Raw genomic sequence first — 11283 nt, forward strand, 5'->3', positions numbered from 1 at the left:
TTCCTTTTATTCATTGAAACTTAAGTTTGTTCTATTTTTTAAAAGTATTTTGCCTACGTAAGTACTAATATATACTCATTTTAGTGCTCAAGTCAATACAGTGAGGGGTGGAAATGGAACTGAGTTCTTTAATAGAGAACTATCTTCTTTCTTTCAAGCTATTGGTGTTGTACAATCAGAGTTCATGTCTAGAGACCCCACTATAAAATGGCATGATTGAAAGAAAACACAAATAATTACTTTTTGTTGTCCGGACTCTCAAATTTTAGTCAAATGTTTCGATTCAATTATGAGAAATTGTCTTCTCTGAACAACCTATTTTATAAACAGAACTTCCCCATCAGTTCTTAGGAATAATCACTTTATGAGGTTCTTCTTCATAAACCACCATCTTATGATCATCTTCAAGTGTTTGGATGTTTGTCATTGCATCTACTATAGCTTATTGAAAAGACAAGTTTGCCACTAGATCAGTTAAGGTATATTCTTTGGATATCCTCATAGTCAAAAGTGCTACAAGTTAATGAATAAAAAAGGCTACAAGTTCAAGAATCTGGGGACTGATTACATGTTTGTTTCCAGAGATGTTTTCTTTTATGAGTTAGTTTTTTCATACAAAATATCTATTTATGATTCTTCTTCTCATATATTTTCACTATATTCTTATTTCATCGATGATATCAATGCTCTTTTTTTAAATGTTGATACTTCTAATACACATGTTTCTTCCTATACACATTATTTGTCCCCTTCTGATATTTCATCAGATACATCTCTTCTCTCAAATACTTCTCCACAGTCAAATTCTTCTATATATTCATTTTTATTCTTCCATCTTCTTTTTCTCGTACATCCATTTGTTAGGCCTATTAGACAAAAGGTCTTACCTGCCACTTCTTTAGAACGAAAGCAGTGTACTGAAATTGTTCTTTCTGCTATTTAATATCCCACTTCACTCCAACATATCAAGCATTTATTACAAATTATATGACTATTTTTGAACCTTTATTTTACTCACAAGCTATTAAAATTTCAAAATAGTACAAAACTATGTAAATTGTGTTTAATGCACTTTAGGCCAACAATACTTGGCAAATAACTAGCCTACCATTAGATAAAAAAGTTGGTTAAATACAATTCCGATAGTTCACTTGAAAGATATAAGGCTAGGTTGGTTGCACATGGTTTTACATAGTTGCTAAAATGGCAACTGTGAAACTTATTCCGTCCATTGCAGCTATTTATAACTGGCATATAAATCAACTAGATATTACAAATATATTTCTTAATGGTGATTTTCATGAAGAAATGTACATGAGGATTCCATTAGGTGTTCTTATTATTGATTCTTTTAAAGGAAAAAATCCAGGGTATGAAGAGACTAAATTAATTTATGGTCTTAAACAATCTCCAAGAGAGTGCTTTGACAAGTTTTCTATTGCTTTACTTGCATTTGATTTTTTTCTATCTAAAAATGGCTTTTCTCTGTTCTATCTGAAAATTTTCATCTCTTATATTATGATGGCATATGTGAATGATATTATTCCTACGCTCTTATGTATTAAACACATTGCTAAAGTTAAGGAGTTTTTGGCTTCTCAGTTTAAACTCAATGATTTGGGACATCTGAGTTACTTTCTTGGCCTTGAGATTTCCAAATCATCCGAGAAAATTTATTTACATCAAAGAAAATATGTTTTAAACTTACTAGTAAGTATTGATATGTTGGGTGGTAAAACCCAGTTTTGTCACTATGAAATCTTAACACAATTTTAAAGATACAACTAGCAATGTACTTCCTGATGCTTTAGTTTACAGAAGATTGGTAGGTCAACTAATTTACTTGATAATAACAAAGCCTGATATTACATGTCAAGTTTATATCTTAAGTCAGTTTATGGTTGCTCTTACTAATGTTCACTGGAAGAAAGCAAATTGCTAAGATATATCAAAAGTGCACCAGGGCAGAGTCTGTTTTTTTTCTGCATCCAGTTCATTAAATCTTAGAGCCTTTTGTAATGCTGATTAAACTACATGTACAATGATTTTATCAGGTTATTGTGTAATGTTGGATAATTCCCTGATTTCCTGGAAATTTAGGAAGCAATCTACATTTGCTAGATGCTCAGCTGAAGCTGAGTACACCACATTATGTGAATTTCTTGTATGTTCAATCTCATGGCTGAGCTGAAGTTTCACATTCCTAGACCTATTCCTATGGTAATACCTGTTTCAATTGCTGAAAATTGAGTTCTACGTGAACAATAAAACATATTGAGCTGAATTGTCAATCATTCGTGATATTGTCAAATAAGGTTTAGTTCAACCTATGTGTTTATCAACACATCAACCACTTTTTGCTGCTCGACTGCAATTCTTGGCAAATTGGGAGTGCGAAATTTGTTTGGCCCTTCCTGGGTTCTCAATGGGGCGGGTTCGGTGTGGGATCGCCATTCCCGTACCCGTCCCGTGTAAAAAAAATATCCTTTACCTACCCTGTCGGACCACGAGAATTTATAATGTATCCCTGTCCCGTCTTACGGGGCAAAATTTAATTACTATCCCACCCCATCACCCATTTAATAATTATTTTTTTAAAAAAATATATTTTTATTACATATTATATAATGTTAAAAGAAATGCATGGATGATTTAAAATACTATATGCAATATGTTTATTATATTATGTACATAACTGAAATAATTAAATTATAATTTATTTTATAATATAAATTTATTTTGCTACAAAATATAAAATATTATTTTATTTTATATTAAGGCTATCAATAAGATATTAGATAGTGGCTAGAGTTAGTCGGGATATATAAGGGCTTTTAATTTATAAAATGATAAATTCAGAGTTATTTTTAAGTTTTAGAACAAATAAGCTGTAAAAAGGCTAAACTGCCCTTCCTGTACATCAACAAACCTAAAAAAAAAGTAATTCGAGGATAATATAATATTTTCATAATATGTTTGCTCTGTAAATTAAAAAACAGCTAAGAATTTAACATTTTTCTTTATTTTATGCCATTTCATTTCATTTCTTTCAAGATAGTGTAAAATAGATAGAAGGTACCTAATTAGTACTCCCTGTCTATATCTTACAAGGGCTTATGATTTTTAAGTCACAATAATTTTTTTACCGTAACCATGAAATATTTAGAAGTCACAACAATTATTTTTTTTACTGTGCTCCCTGTCTATATAAACCATCTGCTGTACATTTCTATAATCAATTCAATAAAATGAGTTCAATTTCTCTGTACAACAGACGATGGAAATAGAACAAAATCGCCTCTTTCTCTGGTACGCTCTACATCTTTTAGTTTCCACTAATTACATCGTTCTTTATATGACACCAATCCCTTATCGTGATTACTGATTTTCTAATTAGCTTTCTTATTTGACACTTCGGAGATATATGGATGCTACATTATAAAAACGCCATTAAGTTTGTATTTACAATGGTAAATAAAACTGAATCAAACCTTACAAAGTTGTACATGCCCATCATATGTCTATTACATGGCTGGTGTTATACATCTATTCATGTACAAATTTGGTACACATAAATTTACCTGGTTTGAAAGTTGAGAGTTCTTAAGCAGAAAGCATACATGCATGCAAAAAAGACTGTGAACCCAACTATTATCGTAGCCACCGGCACCATGAAATCAGGATCATAGCCAAATTGCGCTTCCATATAGGACTTAATTGTCGGGTCAGGCGTCACCCCTGGAACTTTGATGGTGTCTTCCACGTTTCCAAATTGCGATACTATTAATCCGTTTACAGTCCATGCCACTGGGCATATATAATAGTACCACAGCCACCATCCTGGAATTCGCTGGCATTTTCAAATAGAAAGAAAATAAAATTTGTTAGTTTGCGGGATAAAGCTTTAGTGTTCTGCTGATAAGCAGTGATGGATAGTTATTGTTTAAGTTTAAGAAAGAAATAAGACTAATTAGCTTACTGGTTTGGGAATGTAGAAACCGGAAAATAAGTTGAAGAGCCCGTAAAAGGCACTCCCTAGTATTGATGCTGTCTGGTGATTATGTGTCAAGGATACAGTCATCATCCCGTAGTATGTGAAGTAAAGAAGTGTGAAGAAGTGGATGAAGATGAACCACAAGAACTTAGAGGCTGTCCATTCGAATCCCAACATGGAGTAAGATATTAGGGAGTAAGTTATTGCTTGGAGAAGCGTGTATGGTATTTCAACAAATACCTGTATCAATGTCAAAAGACCACAGCTGTGTTAATAAGGTGTCAAATTCCGAAGATAAAAGATGCTCTCATTCACTTGGCTGAAACAAGAGATGAACCTAAGGCATGTAGCAAAACTCATGCCTTACTCCGAGAGAAAGGAATTCTAACTTTAGAGTTTTTGTTTAGTTTAATTATTTGGCACAATATCTTGTTCTCTATGAATTCTGTCAGCAAGCTTTTACAACCTGAAGATATGGACATTGGAGTTGATCTTTTTTGTTTGAAACTAAAAGAAGATGCCTGCTTTTATTGCAGGGACATCCTTTTTTGTGACTGCATAGGGCATCTTGTAACTCAGGGCCGGCCCTGTACTTATAGAATGTAGAACCAATATGATCGATAAAGCTCTAATTGATTCCTTAACGTGTATAAATATCTTCTAACCTGTGCCATGGCAAATGGTAATACAGAGTACATCCCTGCAGATCTTTCTCGATAAAAAACCGTTCTCTCAATGTCTATTATTGGCTGTATGGTCATGCAGTTGTTGATCCCAACAAACATAACAGAATTAACCATGGCTCCAATAATAGTGTTCAGCTCAGTGCTTTTTTCCCTGAACCAAGAATAGAGGAATTAGCCAAAGATCTTGCTTGCGGAGTTATCTGCAAGCAAACTGTAAAACGAAAGAAATTAAGCAGGCGTATAGTACAGACCTGTGAGCACCAATCTTCCAGAAAACAGCCCCAAGAATGAGTGCTACTGTCCCCGTGAAAAAGTATCTAAGAAGGTTATACTCAGGGGTTCGCCAATAACTAAGCCTTTGTCTCCATAAGCAAGAGTTGAACTGCTCCCATGTGGACCGAGAATGTTCTGTAGGAAAATATAGGTCCTCAAGCCCTGGAGTAGGTGAGCTTAACTCCTTCACTAATGCCTTGTTTCTTCTGCTTGTAACCAACATTATTAGTTTTAACATATTTCTCTATATCAATAAAATTCATAGTTGTAAGTTACATAGAAAATGCCCTTACTCATACAACTTCGATGATTTGTAGTACTCTGCAAAATCCATTTCCAGTCGGAATTCTGCGCCAACTGAGCTTATTTCCAGCATCCATGTCGCAGGGTTGTATTTTTCTTTAATTTTCGGTACCCCATCGATCTCCTGCAATAATTGTGGAATTTGTACTTTATCTGTGTGAAATCAGGATCCTCAGTTTCTATATAATGTATTCTCTTAGAGTAAATGCAAAAATACCTCAAAATATTCAACAAGTAAATGAGAATTCCGTCCCAGTGGTCCCGAGTAGATGACTTGTCCCCCGGTTTTAAGGAGTAGCAACTGACGAACAATCCAATATTATTACGGGGGGGGGGAGAGAGAGATTTATCTAGATAAAGATAACTTTTTGCACTACCTCGTCAAATGCTTCAAAAATGTCGATGCTAGGCTGATGAATTGTGCAAACAACAGTTCGCCCCGTGTCCACTGTGTTTCTGATGGTCCTCATAACAATTGCTGCAGCTCTAGCATCAAGACCTGAAGTTGGTTCATCCATGAATATGATTGAGGGATTTGAGACAAGCTCAACAGCTATTGTCAATCTCTTTCTTTGTTCTGTTGACAAACCAGTAACTCCCGGAAGTCCCACAATAGCATCTTTAAGATTGTCTAGTTCAACCAGCCTAATAACTTCATCTACAAATGTCTTTGGACAAAATAGATTTGTAATAACTTTAAATAATATGACTCAGGCTTGGAATTTTGAAATATATTGAATATGTTCTTACCATCTTGTCTTCTGTGTTTATGTCTTTAGAGAGACGGAGAAATGCTGAGTAAATTAGTGATTCTCGAACAGTGACTTGAGGTGAGTGAATATCATTCTGCTCACAGTATCCACTTACTCGAGTAAATGTTTCTTGTTTCTTCGGATATCCTGAAATTCTGATGTCACCTTCTATATAACCTCCAGTTTTTCTCCCCGATAAAACATCCATCAGTGTCGTCTTTCCAGCCCCACTTACTCCCATCAGGGCAGTCAGAATTCCAGGCTTAAATGCACCAGATACTTGTGTAAGTAACTGGAGCTTGTCACCATTCACTTGTTCCTTCATATGCTGTCCATGATAAATTATATAAATTAAAAAGGAAATTCTCAACTATAATATATAGAGAAGTTATTCATGGAGGTAGAGTTCAACCGGTGGCACATCCACGTAGTAATTTACGGCATCAAATGACATTGCAAGTTGAGTGAATGGAAGAACCATTCCTCTCTTAAGGCCAATTCCAGCTGTTGTAGTCTTGAGGCTTGAATCAGCAATAATGTTAGGTTTATTGTGGTTTGATTGATTACTTTGTTGTTGGATTTCCATTTCTCCTGAAAGCACTAAACTCAGTTAAATAAAGAATTGAATTTCATATTACTTGATTAGATCTGACTAAAGTTACTTATTCATATCTCTCACTTGGACTGGCTCCATCAGAACTGAATATGAATCCTGTAAGTGAGTCGAGTGACTCTATCATTGAACTTTTGGTTCCAAGACTTATTGTTTTTGTATTTTCTGTCTCTTTAGATGCTGTTGCTTGTCTATTTCCTGGTGCTATTGTATCAAGAGAATGGAAAAGGATAAGGTAACAATCTATATATCAATCTTTATGTCATAGAGAAAGGGAAGAACTTACCACTCAAGTATGTAAGAGCAAAGGTGAAAAGAATGTTAAAGAGAACTATAAAGCCAAAAAGAGCAGCTGCGCATATCCAAACCCAATTTGGGTTGACATGGAAATGAAAGCTCTTTAAAACGGCAACGCCTAAGCTGGTATTGTTGTCAGAAGCCTGTATTTAGCAAAATGCTTAGACAGTTGTAGTATTATGATATTATGTTATGTAAAAAAAGGAATGGTCTGAATTTCATACCAACTTGTTCATCCACCTTGGAGCAAGCATCTCATTTACAGCTAGGGAACTTGTAGTGTAAGGTATTGGTGAAAGCCAGTAAGCCCACTCTAACCAATTTGGGATATCATCTGTCACCATTGATAGAATTGTTTGTAAGGCGAATTTGAATATATGCATTATTGTCTTGCAAAACCTTATGACGGGGTTATCTCATCTTTTTGATTCTCTTGCATAATTAGTGTATAAAATATGTTAAGTTACCAGTTCTCCTAAATTCTCAAAGTTTTAGGAGAAGGACTTACTATGATTCTTATATTTTTATATCCTAACACTTCCCCTCGCTAGAGTCTGCCAAAATTGAGCTCTAATACCATGTAAATCAACCAACTCATCTAAAACCTAAAAACTTAAAGTATACTGAACACGGATAGGTTTTTATATTCTTGTGTGTGTTGGGGTGGGGGGGATAGATTGATTTCCTGCTTTGGAAAAATATACTGACCTTTTGGAAGTATAAACCCAAAAAGAATTAAAAGGAGAACAGTGAGTCCTCCACCAGTATCTGAAACGAATTTGGTTCTGCATAGTCCACAGATTAACCTAACAAGGCTGTTAGCCATTTGCTGTATCAGAAATATCAGCAGCAGCTGCTCGAAGAACCTGAAAATTCAAGTATGGTACAAAAGTTCTTATTTACGCGGATTATGATCTTAGCAGAATTAATAATTTTAAGTGTCCCATGAAATGATTTAGCAATAACCAAGGTGAAATTAAAATTACCTACTAGCTTCCGGGGCATATCCAATAGTATAATAAGTTATGGCTGTATAAATTGTAGATTCTAAGACAGATACCGGTATCGCGAGAAGAAATATTGGAAATGTGAAAGCCCATGGTGGGTGGAAGAGAAGGTCCCTTTGCTTGTAAAATACAGGAAGTCGTTGAATGATGATAGCAAGTTCAACAAAAGCATTGAAGATATTAATTAGCACGGAAAATGAAAGGGAACCAATGAAAACTGCCCCATCGGCCTCATTATTAGTCATCATTCTTTTACTCAAAAACACAGTTGATGTGATGATTGCTATGATGATTATCTGGACCATCTTGAACACATAAAGGAAGGAATTTCTCTTAACCAGCAACCATTCTCTATCAAATGTGATCTTCAGCATCTCAATTTTAGAGGCCGGATATTTCTTGAAAACTATAGCAGCTCCATGGCTTCTTGACTTGTCATACGGGATAGAAAGATCGTTCTCAAGACTTAGGCCCACATGAAAACGTTTGAATTGCCTCGTGAATTCTGAAACAGATATGTAGTTGTAAGGTTGACTTCTGTCTGCCCAGTACTGCTCTTGGTCCTTCCTTGAAGTAACCTGCTTGCACTGATACCGTTAAGACCTGCAATAGATATCATCTTAAAAAGATGCGTCTGCATTTTGAAAAAAATTGCATTACTTACCTCTTGCAAGAAGTCAGCAATACCCTTACGCTCTGGGCATTCGAATCCACATTTCTCGAAGAATTCAACAATGTGATCCCGTGGGCCTTGGTAAACAATCTGTCCCTCGGATAGTAAAATGACATCATCAAAGAGATTGAACGTCTCAGGATCCGGTTGAAGAAGGGACATCAACACAGTAGCCTCAGTTAAATGGACTATCTGCTGCAAGCACTTGACTATCTGAAATGTTGTGAAGCTGTCCAAGCCTGTTGATATTTCATCCATAAAGAGGGTTTTGGTCGGCCCAACAATCATTTCTCCTGCAGGTACTTACACATCAATATTCCTATAAACCATTTAGTCACGTCTGGATCTTAGTGAATAACTGAGAAAAAATATCTAACCTGTTGTTACTCTCTTTTTCTGGCCACCTGATATTCCTCGTAGCATTTCATCCCCGATTATTGTGTCTTGGCATATGTCAAGTCCTAATATCTGTATTTGTAAGAAATAACAATCAAATGTCTTCAATTCCAAATTTGCAGGAAACTATAATATGTGTATTGACATAGGATTTAAAATTTTGTCTTTAGCTTACCCTTAAAGTGTAATCAGTAATTAAACTGCTCTGAATTCCTTGAATTGCTGTTTGCTTAAATCATCAAGGAACAAAACAGATAAGATTGGGAAATATTGCATCACATGTGTTTGTTGTTGATTTGTTAGGTACACTACTCTGTGATTGCTTTACCTTCATGAAAAGATCGAGCTCAGCAGTAGGATAAATCCCTGCTTCTTTTTCCTTCCTTGCAAGCTCAGTTAAGAGTTCTACAATATATTTAGAAAATGAGACTCAGCAGAAAATAGTGAACATCAGATAAGTGTCAAAAATTGTTTATTTCAATGTTTCCTGCATGTTCAGTTAAGTAGTACCATATCTTGATCCAACGCCCTGGCACCTTGCAGAGAAATCCAGGGTTTCTTTAACAGTCATTTGTCCAATATGAACATCATTTTGGCTAACGTATGCAGATGTCTTGGGAGCCACAAACTCTTCAAGTCTATGTCCATTATAAGTAATTTCTCCTTCAACCTGCAGTTACTCATGCGTAACTAATTAAAAAATAGCTTATGAAAAAAATTTAACATCGTACTTGATGAGAATGAGTAAAATGATAGCATGTAACATAAAGGATATTAATAGTGAACATAGAGTAATACTCAAAAACATTATATAGTTAGTAACCTTCAAGTTTGATTCTAGTTTTCCAGCCAGAGCCAACAAAAAGGTTGTCTTTCCAGAAGAAGGTGGGCCTAATAGCAGGGCCATTCTATACCAACAACAAGAATTTCAGTAAATTTAGTAGCAGTGTTAGCAACTGGCAGCTTTCAGGATGTCAAAAGTATTTTGTTACATCATTGCAGATAGATATGTACCTTGCTGGTTTAATTATCCCAGTTGCGTCTTTCAGAATTGTAATTTTTGTTTTATTTTTGGATTTAATTCCAAAACAACTCAAAGCTGATTCCGCTATGTTCAGTGCAGTATTTGATAAGGTGGGAAGTGTTCTATTTCCAGTGAAGTACTTAGCGTCCACTGTTAAATTCTCAAACCTAACCTCTACTCTTGGAAGTTCAATCCCTACCCTGAAACCAGAAAAGCCAAAAAAAAATTGAAGCATATAATTTAATTATAAAACTGTTATGTTATATAAGTGTAACAGTACTCATATTGGTACTGAGCAAAAACAGTCACTCTTTACCTTATGTGGAATGTTAGTTATGTCTAAATAAAATGCATGTACATTTATAGTATATACATTAGATGCTTACTTGTCGATGCGTCTCCTGAAATTTCTTAAGAATTTGTCATTATCGTCCTGGGGAACTTTAAACAGCCTATCAATGAACTGTTTCCGATCATTACTGTCTAGCTTTCGGACATCAATCTCCTTGTGTGCAACCTTTCCATTTTTATCGTCGTCACTGTCATTAGTAATAGATGTAAGTATAGCTCTTCTTACCCTTCTGTAAGTAGGCAGTTTCTCTAGAACAGCCAATCTCAGATTAACTTCATCGTCATTCGCTCTATTCCACGTTCTGGAACTCCCAAATGCATTTTCTGTTTCACGACTGATCATTCTACTCAGATTCCCAGTCCCTTTTGCAAAAGTCTCCACGTCCCCCATAGAATGATCAAGTATGAGCCTTGCTAGTAAATTCTTGAGTTTGTATCTGTTTTTACTTTAGTGTGACTCTTATATTGCGTTGCTTCAGATATTATTGCCAGAATATCAGTGGAGCCACTTATTAAAGAACTAAGCCTGTTTTGTTTTATTTTTTCGATTTTTGTGAATGGGGGGAGTTGACTAGATCTCTCAGTTGAAGAACCATCCCGGATAACCTATGACTGCAGCTTAACTTGATCTTCTGACTTATGTTTTGCAGTCCCTTTCTTCTATTGATAAATTTATAGCCATAACTTATGCAAAATAGGAAACTACACTGCTCTTTCCTATCCATGCCTTATTTACATATTAAGAACAAATATATTTCTTTACGCTTTTTTGTTAGAACATTAATAAAGATCATGAAAGGGCCTTTCTGTAACGCATTTGAGATTTTAGAGCGACTTAATATTTTTAGACAAATTGCTGTGGAACAAACCTCGTTAAACTTCACCTAATAGTAACAAATTCTATATCCTAGAGG

At 35.1% G+C, this 11283-nt stretch overlaps 1 protein-coding gene across 1 annotated transcript; it reads right to left on the minus strand.

The window, feature by feature from the left end:
• Positions 1–3396: 3396 nt before the first annotated feature.
• Positions 3397–10760, minus strand: LOC141665228 (ABC transporter G family member 29-like). The gene is made up of 21 exons (XM_074471206.1): positions 10405–10760; positions 10009–10218; positions 9818–9902; positions 9505–9664; positions 9323–9399; positions 9170–9223; positions 8976–9066; positions 8590–8891; positions 7905–8503; positions 7627–7784; positions 7143–7252; positions 6908–7061; positions 6421–6599; positions 6007–6336; positions 5634–5924; positions 5474–5557; positions 5247–5380; positions 4932–5159; positions 4660–4831; positions 3980–4234; positions 3397–3850 (listed from the first exon to the last, which is right to left on the minus strand). Exons 1-21 carry the CDS (start codon positions 10758–10760, stop codon positions 3578–3580), a joined length of 4302 nt encoding a protein of 1433 aa, XP_074327307.1. The 3' UTR covers positions 3397–3577.
• Between the last annotated feature and the right edge of the window lie 523 nt (positions 10761–11283).

Source organism: Apium graveolens, chromosome 6, assembly GCF_009905375.1.
Source record: "Apium graveolens cultivar Ventura chromosome 6, ASM990537v1, whole genome shotgun sequence".
NCBI classification, from domain to species: domain Eukaryota; kingdom Viridiplantae; phylum Streptophyta; class Magnoliopsida; order Apiales; family Apiaceae; genus Apium; species Apium graveolens.

Coding starts and splice junctions, on each gene's coding strand:
- LOC141665228 (XM_074471206.1), bottom strand. CDS start 10,760: ATGGGGGACGTGGAGACTTTTGCAAAAGGGACTGGGAATCTGAGTAGA. Junction 7,785..7,904: donor TATGCCCCGGAAGCTAGTAG/GTAATTTTAATT, acceptor TTGAATTTTCAG/GTTCTTCGAGCAGCTGCTGC. Junction 5,558..5,633: donor TTTTTGAAGCATTTGACGAG/GTAGTGCAAAAA, acceptor ATTGTTCGTCAG/TTGCTACTCCTTAAAACCGG.